General features: G+C 34.2%; 1 protein-coding gene across 1 annotated transcript in view; it reads right to left on the reverse strand.

Annotated features, from left to right (window-relative positions):
• The window catches only part of EYS (eyes shut homolog), a 1,629,530-nt gene that overhangs the window by 1,337,128 nt on the left and 270,548 nt on the right, over positions 1-21,854 (reverse strand). The window contains 1 exon segment of the mRNA XM_036248740.1: positions 10,270-10,384. Coding sequence (XP_036104633.1) covers positions 10,270-10,384 — 115 coding nt within the window.

Here is a 21,854-nt window from a genome sequence, read left to right on the forward strand (position 1 = left end):
TATAATAGGTGGACACTATTATCAAACCTAAACTTTGAGTGACTATGACAAAGCATGAGATAGGATCATGCTTCCTCTTACTCCAGTGTGTGCATCTAGGTCACAGAGTTTCCACGAGGTAGGTTTTCAACAAATATGCTTTCAATGACAACAACTGGTGAAATAGCACAAATATGTAAGCAAAGAAACCTAAGAGAGTAAAAACAAAGAAAAGAGACATTTTCCATAATAATACCTGACTAAGGATTTCATCAAAACTTATTGTGGAAGAATGAAAACTAGTTAACCCCTGGGCCTCTTTACTACCTGTGGTTTTATCTATAATCAAGGTATTGGCTGTACAGTAAATTATATGTGGTTCTCACTCTGTAGTGTGCATTGCCTCATTTTTAATTAATGATTTTGTTGGTCCCTTTGAGTACCAGGTAAAACCAATATTTCATAAAGTGTTAAAAGATAACATCAGAATCATGTAGATCACAACTTACAAATTTAGATGCCCATATTGAGAAGAACAGTAGTTAAACCATGCCTGATGTCTAACCACATCTAGTTCAATGCCTGTTATACCAACCAAGTAACTCATAAGACCCCATTTCATTCTCCAATGTATCACATGTGGGTGATAAAGTGGTAAGTAACATACACAGCAGGGGCTATTCCTGCCTGAGTGAGTAATGAGAAAGCAAAATGTTAAAGGACGAAATCTCACTCTAGAACATGGCTGCTGCTTACCTAAGTGAGTGGCAAATGGACCCATCGAACATGCTCACCATTTTCAAGTAAATGGGGATTTTTAACCAATGAACAATGAGTCTATTCCTTCTTAGATACAGCACCAACCAATCATTTTGCTGCTTTTCTCTTTTCTGACCTGCACTAATTTACCTGTACAGACAGCCCTAAAATTCAAACTAGAAATGGCCACTAAGCATCAATCCAGAGTAACTTCTTTTGGGGTTTCATGAATATCTTTCAAAGAGGACCAAATACCATTCTCACAATCAAATGTTTGTGTTCAGTGAGAGAACTCCTCTAATAATTTTAAGCCGGAAAACTTATTTTTATTTTAAAAGCCAATTTTTCTGAAATCTGGATGTATTTGTTTTCTGCTGCTGCTATAAAAAATTACTATAGCCTCCATAGTTTAAAACATTCATTCTTTTATACATTTCTGGAGTTCAGAAGTCTGAAATCAATCCTACTCGGCTAAAGAAGGACTTTAGGAAGCGTGGATGCTTCTGCAGGCAACAGAGAAGAATCTGTTTCCTTGCATTTTCAGTTACTACATGTATCCTGTGGTTTGTGACATCTTGAAGAAACATCACACCATTCTCTGCTTTTGTAACTACATCAGTATCTCTGTCTCTGACTCCTTCTGCCATCCTCTTATAAGATCTTTGTACTTACTTCAGGCCCATCTGGATAATCCAGGATAAAAACCTTACAGTCTTCATTACATCCTCAAAGCCACTTTTCCCCCATAAACTAATATTAGTAGGTTTTGGGAAATAAGATGTGGGCATATTTGGGGTGCCACTGTTCAGTTAACCATATTCTGGTTCCCAGAAACTGTTCATCAAAGTTTGCCTTCAGTTTATTGGACATTTACTTTTGATATCCTTTCTTAGGGCTACAGCCTCAATTTTTTTAATTTATTTATTTTTGTTACAGATATTTCTCCTTTCTCCCCCATGGACACCCTCCTCCTGATCCCCCACTACCCTATCTCCAGCATTGTTGTCTATGTCCATTGGTTACGCATAAATGCATGTAAGTCTGTGATTTATTAGCCTCAATATTAATGTGGATATTATGGCCCTAATTCCTGTTAATGAGTTTCTTGGGAGAAAAATAGTTATATTAAAGATACAAAACATAGTATGAAATGACATTCACATAAATGACACTTTTTAAAATAATTTCACCAATGATTTCTCCTTAATTGTAAGAGACAAACTTTTAAATCATAAAAACTTTTTGTCATATATTGTTTTTACTATCTACCATTCAATTTAATTTTTAATAAAGACATTTGTTACTTTTAATTTTCTTAAAGTATTTAATGTGTTTACATTTGTTTCCTTTACGTGTGAGCATTTCAACCATTCACAGGATGGCATGAAATTATATTAATTAAGCTGCTATATCTTATACTTAAGCTGTTTAATTTAATTTATTAATTAATAAAATATTTTGCTAAAAATAAGCAAAAGATGTAACAGAGCATAATGAAAACCCACTCTATTCTCGCTCTTATACAAAGATAATGGTATAAAATCAAATCATATATAGAAAGTGTGAGAAGTTTTTAATATATTCACCACTTAAAATCCTTCTTAAATTTCTTTCTATTGTATATCTAGTACTAATTATACAATTAATAAAAATAGTGTGGAATTACAAAGTACTACTTATTGTATGCTGGTTAAGTTATATACCTTGCATGTAGAAGTGACCTTGACATAAGCACAAACCCCTGAGTATTTCTATTTTTGTCCTAGAACTGCTAATTTACTATGAAGAGTAAATTTTCTGTGTACAAAGTCCTTGACATATACTAGAAGCTGCATGATAACTTTAATTTCCACTAACCCTCTAAACTGAGGCCATCTGTTGCTTTATGACTGCTTGCTGCCTGTGGAACAAGGAGGACCCAGAGAATACTCTGAGTGTGACCATAAAAGAAGCTTCTACCACCTTTAGTGACTAATAACTGTAGCTCAATAAAACCATTTGAGAATTGCTCTAACATGATATCTAGGCAAGATTTTTTTTCTTGTGCTTTTTGAAAATTTACTTCTAAGTCAAAAATGCTTTTGTTTGCTGATCTGCAATCTAACAGTGATTCAAATGATTAAGATAGATTGAAGAACTAAAATACAAAAGTAACATAATGCGTATGAAAAACATTTAAAAGGTAGTGTGCAGATGCTATTCTCTTTCAAACACTCCTTTAGAGAGAAGTCAACTCTCTCCCAAGAACCTGAACAAGAGCAGTATAAATAATTAATTTAATGAAGTAGAGTTAAAAGAAAACCATTAATAGGTAAGTCTATGAAAGACAGAGAAGATCAGAGAAATAACTATCTCAGAGTATAAGATATGGATCGGAGATTATTGAAGCAGATCCTGATCGTATGACATTGATGAAGCTACTTTAAGCAGTTAAATGACTCTTTACCTATTTTATGTTTAATAAATCTGGAATCTGGCTCCTGCTCCTTCCCTCTTTAAGTACAAGTAAAGAGAACTGTCTCTCACTATCACACTACTTGATACTACAACTACTCCAAACTTTGCATCTAATTGTCCAAATATATAAACAAGGGGAAAAATCCAAATGAATGAAACCCAAGTGAGCATTTCAGAGGGAAGGATTGAGAAGCAAAGCTTTTGACCAAGCAACATAAACCCCTCCTTCTGAACTGGATGTACATAACCTGTTCCCAACAAAGGAAGGAAAATAATTGAAAAGCAATCTGATTTAACCAACTGTATGCACCTAACTCTCGGGTATAGGGTCCATAGAAACTAGATACAGGCCTCTCAACCTGGGATCTATTTTATGTTATGGTCTTCTAGTTTGAGACAGAAGCTGCTCTTTTTTAAATTGGAGATCCTTTAAACTTTCACAAAGTCTATTTTTCTTCCTGTGCACAAGTTTTACTCTTTTCCAGCTTCCTCTAAGGCAGGTTTTCTCAACCACAGCAATGTAGATATTTTGGAGCTGACATTTCTTCATTGTTCAGGTTGTCATGTGCATTGTGGAGTGTGGAGCAGCAAATCCAGCTGCTACCCACCAGATGCAAGCCGGTAGCATACTCAACCCTCACTGTGACCCAACAATATCTCTAGACATTGCTAAGTATCTCCTAGGGGCCACAATCACACTTGGCTGCTCTAGGGATCTTCTTGTCCGATGGCCTGGGGAACTGGCACCAGGCAAAGTGCTCGACCATTGTCTCCTTGCTCAGCCTTGTCTCCCACCCTGAACGGCCTGCCTGGAGCCTATAGATTAACTCCCATCTTATCTATTCATATTCCAGAGGCTCCATGCATAACCCCCGCAGGGCCAAACCCTAAGGGACAAATTCCAGCTGCAACAGGCAGATATAAAAGACACAAGCCCCTACATTGAGTGCGGCTTCTAGGACTCGACCCCCGGAGTCTGTGAACCCGCCCGGAGTGTACCCAATAAAGCCTGATCCCTGTTTATTCGGCTAATTGGCTCTCCAGTCTCTTCTCTGTTTTATTCGGCGGCGCCCCCGATTCCTTACACTTCTTATACCTGACTTGAACTATTCTTTTCCAGAGATGTCTGAATCTCTCAGCACAAATGATGGTACTACCCATCCAGTCCTTAAACCTGAAGAAAGTATTTCTGCGGACTCATAAAGAACAAGTACAACAAGAAAGTATCTTGGGCAGCTCAGAATGCAGGTCTTGGGCCAATTAGAACTATAGTTTCATATATATATATTTTTTTAATCAATTTAAGCTTTAGTAGCAGATCACAGTGTGAATTTTAGATTTTTTTTCATTTTGCATATGTGTGTAAACTAATATTTTCTGTGTTCATTAACATACTTAGCTAAATCTACCCTGTTTTTTGATTTGTTAAATTTTATAACTTTTTATATTTAAAATCATTATCGAGGAGTATTTTGTGAATAACATACTTTTTGCACTTTTTACCAAATGCACCTCTCCCAAAATTCCATACCAATCTAGCTCCCACTACCTCATTAGTAGCAGAGAGGATGCCTGGTGGTCTGTTTATGGAGTCTGTGCTTGTTCTACATAGAAGTATCCTTCCAAATAGGTTCTTATCAACTACACTTGGCATATGTGCCATTGTTAGAATATTGCTGCCTTCTCTGGAATGTTATTCCTATACAAAAGAACAAAAATATCTACCTTTATAGAGCTTAAATTTTGGCCTAATATAGTTTCATAGGCAATATAAAACAAGTGTGAAGAACTATACTATTATCTGGGAAGTAAGATGGCAATAGATTTTCGTTTTGTTTTTAAATATTTTTTCTTTATTGATTTTTTTTTTTTGAAAGTGAGAGGAAGGGAAAGAAAAAGAGAGATAGAAACATCCATGAGAGAGAACATCGATTGGCTGCCTCCTGCATGCCCCTCACCAGGGACCAGGCCCACAACCTATGCATGTGCCCTGACCTGGAATTGAACTGGCGACCTCTAGGTGCATGGGTCAACATTCAACCAGTGAGCTACACTGGCCGCAGAATAGTTGTTAAGAAGAAACATAGAACAAGGTGACATGTATGGACTGAAAGGAAGTTTTTAATATTTTAGATTGGGTGTCTAGAAAAGGACTCATCAAGAAGGTGAAAATTTGAGAAAACAACTAAACAAAATGAAGAACCCCACAAATGAGAAATTTATATCAAAATATTCAAGACAAAGGCCCTGTGGCAGGAACATGCTTGGGTTCCTCCAGGAATTTTAGAGGCCACTATTTCTATTTTAGTGTGAGCTAGAAGGAATATGATACACTGAGTCATTGGTAAAATGCTTATTTTGTCTAGTCCCTGGAAGGTCTAATTATGTGAGGTGTGTGTGTGTGTGTGTGTGTTGTGTGTGTGTGTCAGAGACAGAGAAAGAGAGAGAGAGAGAGAGAGAGAGAGAGAGAGAGAGAGATTCTGTTTAGATGTTCTGTTATTGCAGCTAAAATCCTAAAACTCTAAATCCAACCCCAAATGCAAATTTCACTCATATGGAATACTAATTTGAGCTTACTTCTTTCAGCGTGAGCTTGCATAAGTCACGCTTGTTGAAAATAATTTTTTTTTTTTAAATTAACTAGAGGATGGAAATAGAAGAGAGAAAGAAAACAGATGGCAACGTTAAACTATAGGAGTTTTAAGTTTTTTCTGTTGACTCCCCTATGAAGACTTAGAAAGTTAAGATAAAACATAAACTTCATTCTTATATCCACAGCCCTGAACCAGTTGTAGAAAAAGGGAACCAAAAGGGTTGTGTATAAAGCTCTCATGGTGTTTCCTTTGATGGTACAAAGCAGTAATCAACAATTTTAAGTCATAACACCAGGCACTTATAAAATATTTGGATAGATGTAAATCAGAAATTGTGGCTCTAACTATGCATATTAGCTATTAAAATTAAATTAAATCCTGAATCACTGCTAAGGCAATATAAATATTTCTTAAATACATAGTGTATGGTTGTTGTTTTTTTTTTTTTTTTACTTTATATGTATAATATCAATTATAGTCTTTATCTTAGTGGCTATCACTTATTCATTTATATAAACATAAAAATTACAGTAAGAACCTTTTCCTCTTTTTGCCATGAGCTCTTAATTTCTTCAATGATTTATTCTTATCTGATGGTTATTAGAAATCTGACTCTCATTTGGAAAGTGACAACTGTTTTATCAAGGTTACCATTAATATTATTAATGTTGAAAATGCAGTTGACATTGTGAGTGTTGATTAGATATTCCTCATTCCAGTTTCAATGAGAAAATTCAGCATCCTTCTGGTACATTCATTATCAATAAAATGAAATAAAAATAGAGAAATTTAACCATAATAAAATCATGGCTTAGAATTAATAAGGTTCTGATCTTCAGGGTTTTTATTTTAACCCCTCATGTTGTCCAGCCGGTTACATTTAATAAAAACTCTTAATCTTAACGTCATTATGGAATATGTTTTATTTTTCATATTACTTCAATTAAATGTATATTCAAAAATATTTTTATTATAATTTTAGTCTAATTTTATTACCAGGTGCAAACAATTGTCAAATGGTTGATTTATTTTATTTTAGCCTAAATTATACATATCTGTATAACACAAATATTATCCAGGTCCCAGTGGCCATCACAACTCTGATTAACCCTGGAGTTAAATTAGCTCCAACTTGAACTCAGAGCCTCTCTGTCATTTCCAAAGCCATTCTATCCCATGATACTCTTTGGTTCCCCGCTTCTTTGTTCCTGTGTATATTAATTTGTCCCCAGACTACATAGGTCACAGGTTTTATATACTACATTGTTTCCATAAAGTCATTTCAAATATACTAGATAGATTTTATGTTAATTAAAAATTACAAAGTCCTGAATGATTATGGGGATGGATATCAGTTTGTGCTATGTGTATTTTGAAGCTCTGCTATTAAATGTATAATTTCATTTGATAAGTTGACCCAATTATGTTAATGAAATAAAGTCCTTCCTCTTTTTTATTTCCTTATATTGAAGTCTACCTTATTAATAAAGCTACATCAGTATTTATTTTACTTAATTGTTATGCGATATATCTTTTCTATTACTTTACTTTCATATGTCTCTATCTTTTTGTATAAAATGAGACTCTTGTAAATATTTGATCAAATCTTGCTTTAGGTGCTATTAACAAACTCTGTCTTTTGAATGAAGTATGTAACCAATTTATATTTACTGTGATCTTGGACATAGTTGGATTTAAGTACATCATATTATAATTTGCTTGTTTTATGCTTTTATGCTCTGTCTTTCTCTGAATGTAAATGTATTTGTTTTCTCTAAATAGGAGAATGAATGAATAGTTTATATCATTAAATATTAGTTTTAAATTAATTATGAATTCTAAAATATTATGGCTCATCAAATAGTCTATTTAAAATTAGTTGACATATTCAAAAGTTAGTAAGGCAAACATCAAATTAGAAAAGCAACTATTAGTTACAGAATTCCAAAAAATATTATAACCTAAACAATTTACAATATATTTTGCATGCTAAAATAATTTGTACATATATTTTCTTTTCTTTACTATATTATATTAAACTTAAGTATTATAAAGAATAATGTCAATTTCTGTCATTCATAGCCATTATATAATTTAAACAATATATTTGAAAATTTACATTAAATAACATATAAATCATTTCATTTTTTAAATTAATTTATTTATTTTTGTTACAGATGTTTCTCCTTTTTCCCTCAATGATTCTACCCTTCCTCTCCCTCGCTTTCCTATCCTCAGCTTTGTTGTCCATGTCCATTGTTCATGCATACATGCATATAAGTTCTGTGGTTTATCTCTCCCCCACCATACCCTCCCCTGGGGATTGTCAGTCTGTACCCCACTTCCATGTCTCTGGGACTACCCCATTCCTCAGACTGTTATGTTCATTATATTCCACAAATAAGTGAGATCATATGATACTTGTCTTTCTCTGTTTGGCTTGTTTTGCTTAGGATAATGCTTTCCAGGTTCCTCCATGTCGTCTCAAAGGATAAGAGATCTTTCTTTCTTACAGCTGCATAGTACTCCATTGTGTATATGTACCACTGCTTTTTGATCCATTCGTTTACTGATGGACACTTGGACTGTTTCCAGAGCTCAATACAGCCTAAACTAGGATTATTAATAAATAGGAAAAATAATGTTCTTGAAAAGTTATTGCAATGTTAAAAACATTTAGTAATGTACATTATCATCAACTAAATTTTAACCCATGAGAAGGCTTACCCTAACCCTAACCCTTTCTTGCTAATATTTTATCTAATGGGAATCAATAAACTTAAAGTAGATTACAAATAAGAAAAGTCTGCAAGGTGATGAATAGTCTAGTCAAATTTCTTAAAAAAATAAATTCAAATTGGATATCGAGTCAATAACATGTAGATAATTGTTGAGGCATTAGATTGAGCTCTTCCAGGAAAAAGTGCCAATAGAGGAAGAAAAACTTAAAAATAACATCAGAGATCAATATTCAGAGACCTTCCTGAAACAGAACAGGAACCAAAAACAAAAACATAAACAAGATAATACGAAATAATTTTAAACGAAACTAAAAGAGACATTTCAATTAGACAATTTCATACTAAGAAAACGATAGATAAATTTTAAAGAAAGAAATAAATGGTGGTATATACTTTATATTGAAAATAGATATGTATAATCCTTGACAGTAGATGTCCTGGAGTCGCACAGAATAGGTTTAAATCTAGCTTCACCTATCACTGTTGACATTTGTAAACTCGAGGAAATATTTCAAAAGCTCAGTAGACATCTTATTTTTATATAAAATGGAATGGGATTTATGAGTAGATCAAACAAGGTCATAATAATAACTTATAATGCCAAAGGTAATATAGCTGCAAAAAATGTTATATTTTTATCCTATATATTCTTATATAGAAATAATCTTATATCTTAGTATATGTTTGCAAGAAATACATGTATAAATTTGTTCATGGTCCATTTCATAAGTTGACTTTTAATTATTTTTAAAAATATTTTATTAAAATATTTTATACTACAGAAAAGGAGAGAAAAAATAAAATAAACAGCTTAATATTATCATCCTTATTTGCCAAAAATCCATTCTTTTAAAAAGAGAAAAAAAAATATTACAGGTACATTGTAAGTCCCATCTGTACTTTCCCAATTTGACCCTCCCACCTGTCTCCCTGTAGGCAGTCCTAGTAAATCTAGTGTGTATGAATAATTCTCATGTACATGTTTACTTTGCTATAAATTTATGCGACCACAAAAATGTGAATTTGTGTTTTAAAACATAAACTATTATCACACTGTACACATATAATTTTAATGCTATTTTAAAATTCAACATTATGTTTTAATGTTTAGAATTATTAATACATGTAACTATAATTTACTTATTTTAACATTTTTTATAATTCCATGGTACGATAATGCCATGGTAAATTCATCCATTCTCCTACCCTAGGCTTTAGTTAGTTTCAGATTTGGAATGAAAATTCTATATGTCTTATTCTGTACAAACCTGATAATTTCTCCAATAGACATACCTAAAAATAGAATTGCTGAGTTATAGGATATGCCTTAGTGTGTATAGTCCACACACTGTATTTGTAAAATGATTTAAAAAATTATCCAGTAAAAAGGCATATTTTTTATACCCCGACTAACAACTACTGGACTAATTTTATTCCCCATGTAGTTTAAGAGCTTAAGGCACTAGGAACTGTGGTCTTATATAGAGAGATATATCACCAGTACTCAATTATACTCTTATTTTATAATAAAAATACTGCCTAGAACACTTTTTAATGCCCTCCCAACATAATTCTAATAAGTTCAGAATCTCTGTTCCTAAATTATATATAATAAATTCAAATATCCATATAAGGATGTATTTCCCTGGCTTAGATTGATAAAAGCATTCGAAGTAGAGTGCCCGAAGCTATTGTGTGTTGACGTGCTAAATTACTTTGCCATGTATTAAATTACTTACTCTGAATCTTCCAATTATATTGAAACACCATTCTTCATTCCGACAGTTGATGCTGAGCAGTCTACAGTGGTCAATTACTTTCTCACAGTTTCTTCCAGTAAATCTTGGCATACAACTGTAAATACATCAGTATAAATAAGAAAAGTTGCCAATTAAATATTTTCACTAAATTCTACTAACAGATGGCCAAAAATAACAATGCTTTGTTTAAATTACATTCAACATATATTATTACATGGTATTTTCATCATTAATTTTGCCTGTGCATGCTTGTGTCCTTAACAAAGAAGAAAAGAGTTATATATTTAAAGGGGTTAAAGTAAACTACATTTTCATTGATGGTCTTCATATTGCCTTTGAGAATTTAAGAGTAAATCAACTTTGGTCTAACTAGATATTAACAATAAAATATAGGTTATAGAAAACTACTGGAATATTGAGACCATTATTGAAATATTTTTAAAAGATGACAAATGTGATTTTTAATCTTTAGTAGAGCTATTAGATACTGATGATGTAGTATCTGCAGTTGATGACACACATACATTTTAGACATAGTGTAATGAGTTACAGTGGAAAATAATAGCATGATCATATTTGACCTACTATTTTTAAAAATATATTTCTATTGATTTTTCGAGAGGAAAGTAGAAGGAAAAAGAGATAGAAACATTAATGTGAGAGAGAACTATCTATTGGCTGCCTCCTGCATGTCCCCTACCAGGAATCAAGCCAGCAATCCAGGCATGTGCCCTGACTGGGAATAGAACTGGTGACCTCTTGGTGTATGGGTCAACTCAGCCAGTGAGCCACACCAGCCTAGCTTGAACTAATTTTTTAATAAAGCACTCTTATAGTGTAAGTGCATGACAATATGTTTTTTGTGTTTGTTTGTTTGTTTTGTTAATTCTCACCAGAGGATATTTTTTCCATTGTTTTTTAGAAAGGGAGGGGGAGAGAGAGAGAAACATGATGTGAAAGAGACACATTAATTGGTTGCCTGCTGCAAGACCCCGACCAGGCCCAGGATGAAACTTGCAATCCCGGTACTGCCCTTGTGGGGAAATCAAACCTGAGATCATTAGGTCCTCAGCCTACAATCAAACTGTAGAGCCAAATAGGCCAGGGCAGGTTTTTTTTTTTATTATTATAATGTACATGCCTAGCATTAAGCTTTTGATTGTTGAGGCATCCATTTCAAAGACATCCATTTTGATTAAAGCACTTATTGGCAGCTATATGACAGCTACTAACTACACAAATAGGTAAGCAGCCAGGCTTCTCCTACCCATGAAGTTTCCCTTTTAGAAAGTCATGGATAACCCAGATAACAAACCACTTGAGTGACTCAGCAATCCTCTTCCTATTCCTTAATTTGATTCTGTTGTAAACTCACTACTAAAAAGTAAAATTTTTAAACTCTATGTACATTACCCTCAACTCCAATAACAGCAGAACCCAGGTTTGTCTGTCGTATATATATATAACTTTGCTGTCTGGCCCTTGAAGTTGCTATTTATTCTCCAGGACCTGTAAGTAATAAGCTTTGCATTTTCAAGTTCCCTTATGGTTCCTGGCTGTGCATCTCACAACTATAAGAACCCCAAAGGCTAGTCCAGCCACAACACTGGCTCCAGCTGGAGCAATGTCTCTGGAGATTCACCACAAGCAGCGGGACCCCAGTGACTGCCCCAGGCATTCTTAGTCTGACAGACAAGGAACCAATATGGATTCCAGTTCAAAAGTTGCTAGAAAAACACATACTGGTGTGTTCTGGCTTCCTTTGCCCTCACTCTTATTAATTTATGAAAAATATTCCTATACTTGAAATCACATTTAGTAAACCAAATGGGGTACTAAGTTAAATGACAGTGTGTCTCTCTAAAGTAAACACGAAAACATTAAGACCAAATATCATACTACTGAAAACCATGTTGTTACAAGCTGACTTAATAATGAAATGAATTGTACAATATGTTCATTATTGTACATTTGTTATAAGAACAAAGCCTAATGTCATAAAAGAAGAAACCAAAGGCTGTGTTAACACAGTTCAACTAAAATAGCACCAGCAAAACATTTTCGTAAATTACCTTTCCTGCTGTTCCAGGCACACCTTTGAAATTTTATCTCATAGAATTGAATCAAGCCTTCTTTTATTAGCAATAAGAACCATCCATTTTTTTCAGCATCTACTATATGACAGCCACTAGACTAATTACTTTTACACAATTTATTATTTTCTCATTCAGTGCTTATAAACCATATTATTACCACTATGTTATAAATGGAGGAACATACTCTGAGAAGTTAAGTTTGTTCCTTTGGTCATATCACTAGTTTTAGAGCTATTATTAAAATTAAGGGCAGTCCAACTTTAAGTATAATGTATTTTGTTATTCCACTAATGACACCTGTTAAGATATGTCTACCTAACTTCTTTCATTCTGAAGACCTAACCAATGATCCAGAAATCAGTCCAAATACCACAGATCAAAATTTTTTTTCCTTTTTTTTTTCTAGGACATAATGTATAGTACCCAATACTTATATTTTAACTGAACACTTAGTGCAAAATCACACTGACCACAATTCACACTAAGAGAATAATATTGTAATTATTAAGGCCAGAGTTATTCATATAAAGATCATGAGATAAATATTTTTCTGGAATGTACAATTAGGAAATCAAGAAAGAGAACACAGATAAACAAAAATAAAAATGCAACCAGGAATATGAGAAAAAATAGAAGCTGGATTAAAAAGCTAATGTCAAGATATAAATAGCCAAAATTGAATAAATAGAAAAACAGCTGAATAAAACAAAATACTTGGTGGAAACTAACTCTAAAAGATGCTTGGCTTATTTATTTATATTCATGAAAAATTCCAATTTTTATGAAAGAGATTATTTTTGTGCCATACAAGTATTGATCCTAAGAAAATTTACTCTACTTACCTATTAATTATTTTAAAATCATGAGAATTTTGATGCAAAGGCCTCAAAAATTACAACAAAAATATCTATAGCCAAACTCATATTTAAAAATACAAACAATGTTTTATCCATTGACACAAAATTCTATTTCCAGTAATTTTTCCTGAAAAATAATCAGACGTAATAAATATAGATGTATATCAATATTTACCCCATGATATTACAAAAGAAGTATACACACAAAGACATCTCCTGATATAAGAGGTCATCCAGTTCTAGTCTATCATCACCCCGTCCATACTACCAAGAATCCAAGAACACTATAAACAAGCAGCCAATTCCTATCAATTGTCCATTTTTCTTTAGATGCCCTGGTCATCAAAAGGGACTATAGTCATGAATTTGATTCTCATTGTGTTTTTAAGAATTTACTTTATATAACTAATTTAGTTTTTGTTTTGTTTTTTCCTACAAAGAGTGTGGATTTTATCCTATTCCATTGAAATAAGGAGCGTGCTGTTCTTAGGCAACTCCAAGCAGCTCTATATGACTAGAGTTCAAAGCAAATGACAAGAGTAGCAAGAAATAAAAAGAAAGAGCCGAGAAAGGAATTTGTAAAATATACCAATTTTCAAGATAATCCAAAACCTAGGTGTAAAATTCAGGGGACTGGAAGTGGGGAAGGTGAATTAAAAAACAAACAAACAACAGAACAAGTATGGAAAATGAGAGAGGCCCATATGAATCAATAATGATGCGCTAGCAAACTGAAGATGACGATGAACTTGAATATAACTAAAGTTCAAAAAGAGAGTGAGTGAGGAGGAGGGACACAGGTGTCAGCTTGTCAGATTAACAGTTGGATCAGAAACTAAAACCAAGTTAAGCCTCCTCTGCTTACCTTTAAAACTGCTGTCTCCTTCAGTGATCTGCCAAACCCTGGTAAATCTGGGATCTCCCAAACCTGTAGTGTTACTCATGCTTCTACCTCTCCTTGCACTGGGATAATTTTGTTAGTTCAAATTCTTCAGGTACTCAGCTGCAGCACTAAGCTTTGTGCTGGCTCTGCTGAGACAGCTACCAGTCTGCCTAGAACATTATGCACATTTTACTGCCTCACATCTTCACATTTCTATTCCAACCATGCCTTTCTCCTGCTCATGACAATTCTGCAGTCAGCCCAAGCTGCTTCTCAGCCTTTCATTGTCCACAGCTTTGCTGACTTTATTGACAACATCTGTTACTCAAACTTCTCCCATAAGGTAACCACAGAACTGCTCTAGCACCTTGGAGATCTGTGAATCTGGAAGATTCCCGCAGCAGAGGGCTACCTGTTTAGGTCCTTTTGGTGCATGTGTAGTTCTTCACAATCAGGAGCTCAGTAGAGGAATTCAGGTAATGGTGCTCATTCCCACCTTTCATATGAGTTCTCCTCCTTGGACAGAGATTTAGGTTTCACAGACGCTTTCCTCTTTTCCTCCCTCCTCCCTCCCTCCCTCCCTCCCTCCCTCCCTCCCTCCCTCCCTCCCTCCCTCCCTCCCTCCCTCCCTTCCTTCCTTCCTTCCTTCCTTCCTTCCTTCCTTCCTTCCTTCCTTCCTCTTTCTCCCTCTTGCCTTTCTTCCTTCCCACCTTCTCACCTTTCTTCATACATATTCCAGTTCCACATGTATTCTATTACATGCATGAATACATGTAGACACGCCTTTAACAGAATCTATTATGTCCTACTGAAATCCATAAGTGCATATTCATGCTTCAGCAATCAAGCGTTTTCATCTCATGCCACACATAAACATTACTAAATACTGCAGCACACGGAAAAAAAACCAAACATATTTTTTGCCCATCTGACAAAAAATAGGTATAATTTTTATTCATTCACACCAGACAGCTATTGTTGTGTTGGCTGCTGTAAATTTTTTATTATTATTATTTGATAATCTAAAGAGAATGAGATCAGTGCCCCGGACTAAATAGTTAAGTATTGCATGTTTTAAATTTTTCTGCAGCACTCCAGTGTGCCTACTACGACACACTGGTTGAAAATCATTGGCATACTTAACTCCAATTTTGCTTAATTTCATATCAACTACGTGCCTCTGCTCCAGCATCCTCAGTATATACGACATGTGCACTGTCTGGATTGCATTTGGGTTTGATCCTGAAGTGTGATGAAAGCAATTGAAACTTTGAAATTTGTAGTAGTATACCTAGATTTTATTTATAATTAATCTGTCATTAAAACGGAGGTTGGATTTTTACAAGACTTAGTTTGGAAACTAATCAAGGGACTATTATAGCAATATAGGATAAATGACATGTATTCTATAGCAGTATGGAGAAGAAAAATAAATAGAAGAGCTAATCAGGAGCCAGAATGAACAAGACTTGATGAAAATTATGTTGATATTTATTAACAGGAAGCAAACTACAAAGTGCCAAGTAGTATTTGGCAATTTTCTTCATATTTGTAATGTGTTCTCATATTTAATTCTTTTTTATATTGTTTCTTCTGGTTTAAGTTGCTATTTATTGTACTTCTTTTCATAATTTAGAAAGACTACCAAATATTGTTATTCCATAAATGGTAACCTTCTCTTTCCCTGATATATAATCAATCACATTTTTTACTAAATATTTTTGCAAAAAAAATTTAATTATTTTACCAATGTGGATACATAATTTCCCTGTGGACATACAGATTTCTTCCTCATGATGTCTTCTTTTTTCTTCCCTCTTCACACTACAAAGTATTGGTTAAATAATTTCTTTCTATTAGTTCTAGATTCCAAATATAGTTTCCTCTATTGGATTTCCCATTTGTTTCAGGGGCCCTTTTTTATATACAGACATTACATCACAGTCAATTTAGATTTACCCGTGTGTTCATATATGTACATGCATGTGTGCACATGCACATGTTTTTCCTATTCTGGTCCATTTTATATGTAGTAAGAATATTTATTGTCTTCATATAGATGACCTGAATGATAGGTTTTCTGAATCTTCCCATACACATAAATATGTCTCTCACCACCCAATATATAGTAGGTAGGTTGAATATGTGGGGAAGGTAATATTTTCTCTCAGCAGTTCATAAATGTTTTTCACAGTTTCTGAGGCTATAAATGCTATTTCACTGTCTTGAAGTTACCTGTATTACAAATAAACAATGTGGTGCCACTCTGATTATTTTTCTTTTGTAAGTAAATTGTCTTTTTTGCCTTCTAGCTTGATAGCTACTTCTCTATCCATCAATCTAGCTTGGATAGAGAGCCTTTTTAATATGCAGGCTCAGTTCTTTCTCCAACTCAGAGAAATATTCTACAACTTGATTAATTATTGTTTTCCTCCATATATTCTTGTTATTCCTGGAGCTGGTATCATTCATATGTTACATTTCCTTGATCTATATTCCAAGATACTCAACCTTCTTCATCATGATTCGTTAAATAATTCATCTATTAAATCCTTAACCAATACTTCTTGAGTTCCTACTGTAGTTATTTTTTTAGGCATGATGCATATTTCAAAGAACAAATTCCTTTCCCTCACGGGGTTCATCTTTTAGTGGAAGAGGTCAGGGTAAAGTGGAAAAGTAGTGGTTATTTTTCCGAAGTTTGCCTGGGACAACTCCATGGGCAAATTACTATTTCATAAAACCAGAAGAATTTAGGGGAAGAATCACACACATAAAAATAAAAGCAGATCCTCATTTCTTTATATATTTTTCCTCTACTTAAAAACCCTTCTTTTATGAAAATACTCTAGATTTCCATAGTCTGTGACAACATTCCCTTTAAATTTTTTATCTAAATTATTTAATTGAAAAGTATATTTTCTCGCTGCAGTCTTAGTGTGTAAGCATATGTGTGTGCTGTCATGAGTCTCTTTACTTATTTTTACTATAGCTATCTAATTTAAGTTGTCCTCTCTCTCTTCCAGAGATTCTAATACCCTCAAGGTGCATTTGTTTTATTTTAACTCATTTTCTTTATTTAATTTGCTGGCCTCTCTTGCATGAGATATTTTCTTTGCTAATTCATAGGTCTCAGATCTTGTTGCTTCAGTCTCCTAAGAGAGATATTCTTTAGCAAATAGAGGCCAATTGGGCCAAGAATGTTGAAGCAGCTGGGCTACTGGTCCCCTCCCGAGAGCCAACAATCAGGCCGCTCTCCACCATATCACTGAGACTGCTCCCTACTCTGCAGCTGAGAAGCTTTAGTCCTTAGATTCAGAACCTACTTTCTTTCTGGAAAAAGGATACTACAAAAGTACTAATGGGGTCAATTTTGACTTACCTTCAAATATGCAAAGTATTTATACTCATTCAGAATTCACTATTTTCTGGTTATTGTGCTGATGTTCCTTATGCATAACTCACAAAGCATGAAAAATATGCATAAATTGCTTTGGTGAGATAGAGGCTAAAACCTAGCTCATTTTAGCTGCTCAGGATGTCCAAATTATAGTTGTATTTAAAAAAAAATTAAAAAGCTCACCCTTTTTTATAGTAAGAAGGAAGTAGGTGTTAGGAAATGAGGAACATTTTGTGAGACTGGAGGGTAAGAGCAACCTAAATAATGGTGATGGAAATGTTTAAGGTGTCATTTATAGTGTAAAAGGGAGGTTATATATAGAAAAGCAGACAGCCTGCAGAGATGCTCATAGGCAAAAAAACAAAGATAATGGAAATAATATACATTAGTGGAAGAGCTAGGACAGAACACAATTACATTGTCTCCTTTTTCCCCATGAAATTATTTCCCGTTACTTCCTTAAATTCCTCTCTATTATTAGGTTGCATTCTGTCAGTTAGGTCAATATTTATTGAACATTTGGCTTAACTCTAGTTCTTGGACAGAGTATCAAGAACTTTGTTCAATGACTTACGGAACACATACTCCTGATTTGAATGGGAAGTGTCAGGCCCTGTTGGGGGCATTGCATGGAAGAAGACAGGCTATACCAGAGTACAGTTCCATCACTGGCATTTTGGTAAATGCAGAAATAATCCTGTACTATGTGTATTCTTAAAGTATAGAGAAGTCACAAAATGAAAGTCAGTGAAACTAAATATATAGTATATTTTAAATATAATTTAAAAATAGTTTTCAAAATATCAAGAAAACCACAAATTTTATTAAATGTGCAATGTTATTATATAAATGGATGCTGGAAAATCATTAAAATAATGTATTAAAACAATGAAGTAAACACCCCATAAAATAAAAGAAAGTAGGAATTGAAAATTAAACATATTTGATATTTTTAAAGAGGTAGCATCAAAGACTGTATGTCAATTGTCACTTTTGGATAGGGAGGGTATTCTTGCATCAGTTTTCCGGCTGTTGAAATAGGTCTTTCAACCTCTGTACTATTGTAGGAAATCAAAAGGAGATAGTTACTTTGTAACTCCAAATAGTTTTTTGTTTTTTTTTTAAACTCTGTTATCTTGAAATTCTCCTATCACTTGTTTGAAGACTTTGAGGGGGTTTGGGGTGCTTTTTTGTTTTCAGCGCTGGAACGATTTTGGATTCTGAGTGTGTTATAAGTCTTATCTTAATGAAAGCATTGTGATTTGCTTTTGTCCGTTTTTGGTTTGTTGTTTATAGCTAGGGATTCCGATACTGAGCTACTTGTATCAATTTTAATACTGTCATGTACCTATTCTGCTTCTTGCAAAAAATCTTTGAGGTAACTAAGAAGTTATCCTTACAAATGGAAGCTTTGCAACACCACCATATGCATACTCATTGTGACTTGTATGGGAAGAGACAGATGCCTAGACTTAAAGACTATGCATTTCATCAATTTATCTTTTTTTACATAAACTGGGCAACTGAGTGACTGTCTAGATCCCAAGAGATAAATGATTCATACTTCATAGTTCTTTAAACTTTCTAATAAAAATTAATAGACCAAAAGATCTACATTTTGGTAGTAACATTATCATGATACACTTCAATTCTAGAATACAGAAAGCCAAAACTGAAGATATTGAAATAGAAAATTATTTATCATAATGTACATTAAACAATGGGTCAGGGAGAAAACTGTAAACATATAAAAATATAATAACAGAGAGTGATAAGTGCTATAAAATAAATAAGTAAAATAAAGTCAGGCTAAAATAGATAGAGTAACTGAGAAGAGATATTTGAGAAATATTTGTCAAGATTGACAGGAAAGAGTTCTTTAGAAGATGTTTGTCTAAACAAAAGCTTGAATGAAATGAACATCAAATTATTGTAGTTTGTGGCAGAAGTTGAATAATCAAAAGGAACATAGGAGGAAATTATAGGGAACAATAGGAAAGAAAAAAATATGGCTAGGCTTATAAGTATTTTAAATACTACTTAATTTAAATGTTATGGGAACAAACCTACTGAATGGTAGTAGAGGGGAGTAAACTGATTTTAAAGATTATGCAATTTTGTGTGTAAAAGAGACTATAAGGAACAAACTATCTCAAATTTGCTTCATCTGTAGCTTTCACTAATTAAGAATATGACAAAACTGTCTTCTAGTTGCTCTGGCCCAAAGTATAGAGTCATTATATATACGTTTTTTTCTCTTTAATCCCTACAGTAGATCCTTATAAAAATCACTTTATTCTGGGTTATTCTATTGGTTCCATCTTAAAAATATATTTATAATTCAACCACTTCCCATGTCTTTACTTCCATTTTGCTCTGTCTCTGTGTTCTCCTCTCTAGATTACTACATTAATTCCTATCAGATCTCTATGCATCTACTGTGCATCTGTAGAGTTTCTTTTCAACACAACCGCCAAAACATCATTTTAAAATATAGGATACTATTGTTAATTTACCAAAAACATAGAAATACTTCCTATTTTACTTAAAGTGAAAATCAAAGATGCTAAAATGGTATGTGTGATTGGCTACTGCCCCGATCTCTAGTTTCTTCTCTATCCTCACTCCTTCCCCTTGCTTTCTGAAGACCAGCTGCACAGGTCTCAGCAGTGTGATCTGAACAGGACAGGGATTTTGCATTAGGTGCTCCTTCTGCCAGAGATGTTCTTTCCCTAGAAAGTGGCATGGTCCACCATCTCAAATCACTACCCAAGTAGTAGTTTTCTCAGACAGGCTTTCATTCACTATTCTACATATACTGGAATTTAGAGTCAAAGCAAAGAGGTCAAGTGGAGGATTATTTAACTATTCTTTGAGAATGTTTGGTGTCTTGACAAGAGTGTTAACTTCAAAATAATAAAAGTGTTTATACCCATGACATATATTAATGGGAGAGCTTGAAGGACTGCTGATGGACAACAAGTAGACTGAGAGAGAGACAAAAAAAATCAAAGATGACTCTAAAGAGTACTGACAGAAAGGTAGGTTTATTCAGGGATTGAAAACCAGCCATTTATTTGGAATATATTAAGTTTGAGATGCCACATTGGATATGCATGAACATAGACACAGGTTTACCTGGTGGGATGCAGAGTTTGGTGTTTTGCCCGGTCGGTGTGGCTCCGTGGTTCAGCGTTGACCCATGCACTAAGAGTCACCAGTTCAATTCCCCGTCAGGGCACATGCCCAGGTTATGGGCCAAATCCCCAGTGGGGGGCATGCAGGAGGTGGCTAATCAATGTTCTCTCTCTCATTGATGTTACTCTCTTTCTCTCTCTCCCTTTTCTTTCCTCTTTCTCTAAAATTAATTTTTTAAATGCGGTATTTTTTTTTTCAGTTCCATTAAACAGAAAGAGATAAGGAGTCCATTGAACAGAAAGAGATAAGGAGTTTGAGAGTAAATATACAGGTATGTTTTGTAAAAAGTAAAATGAGGACTTGGCAAGGGTGAGGGACAGAAGAGAGCAAGTGAAGTCAAATAATTAGAGGCACCCATTGGTTATAAAAAAAAAATGTTACATAATTTTTGTCATAGAGCATATGAGTGAGTGAGCTTGAAATACATGAAGTGTTTCTTAGAGACTGGAATTATTTATTTATTTTTTTATCCTCACCCAAGGACATTTTTTTTTTTTTGACATTTTGTTCAGATAGAGAGGGAGGGAGAGAGAGAGAGAGAAACATCGATATGAAAGGGACACATTTAGTGGTTGCCACCCACACGACCCAACCAGGGTCGGGGACAAACTGCAACTGAGGTACGTGCCCTTAGCGGGAACCGAACCGGGTCTCTCAAGACCGCAGGCCGACGCTCTAACCGCTGAGCCAAACTGGCCAGAATGAGACTGGAGTTATTTAAATCAAGATGTTGGAGGGTGTGTAATTATGGGTCAAGATAAAGTATAAGATATGACCATGAGAAATGGACTAAGAACAGGAGGAGGAGAAAAAACTAATTACAAACTAATTGTTAAAGAATGTAAGCGACCAAGATGGTGGATTTCCAAGAGGGATCTGGAAGTCATCAGTAAGATGCCAGCGGTGGTGGAGGAAAGGATGGCAAGCAGATGCTAAAGCCTTTAGCGGTGGATGCACAGGAGTTGAGAGAAGAGGAGAAACTTTGAAAAGGAGCATTGGGAGAGAGAAACAGAAAGTTAGGGAGTGACATAGCGGATGTCATTTGCTCAAAATCAATAGGCTTTACAGGAGGAGGAAGACAAATGGTCTGGATATGGTAACAAGGGCAGAGCTACCTCTATTCTTTCTCA

This window comes from Molossus molossus, unplaced genomic scaffold (assembly GCF_014108415.1).
Source record: "Molossus molossus isolate mMolMol1 unplaced genomic scaffold, mMolMol1.p scaffold_m16_p_8, whole genome shotgun sequence".
Taxonomy (NCBI): domain Eukaryota; kingdom Metazoa; phylum Chordata; class Mammalia; order Chiroptera; family Molossidae; genus Molossus; species Molossus molossus.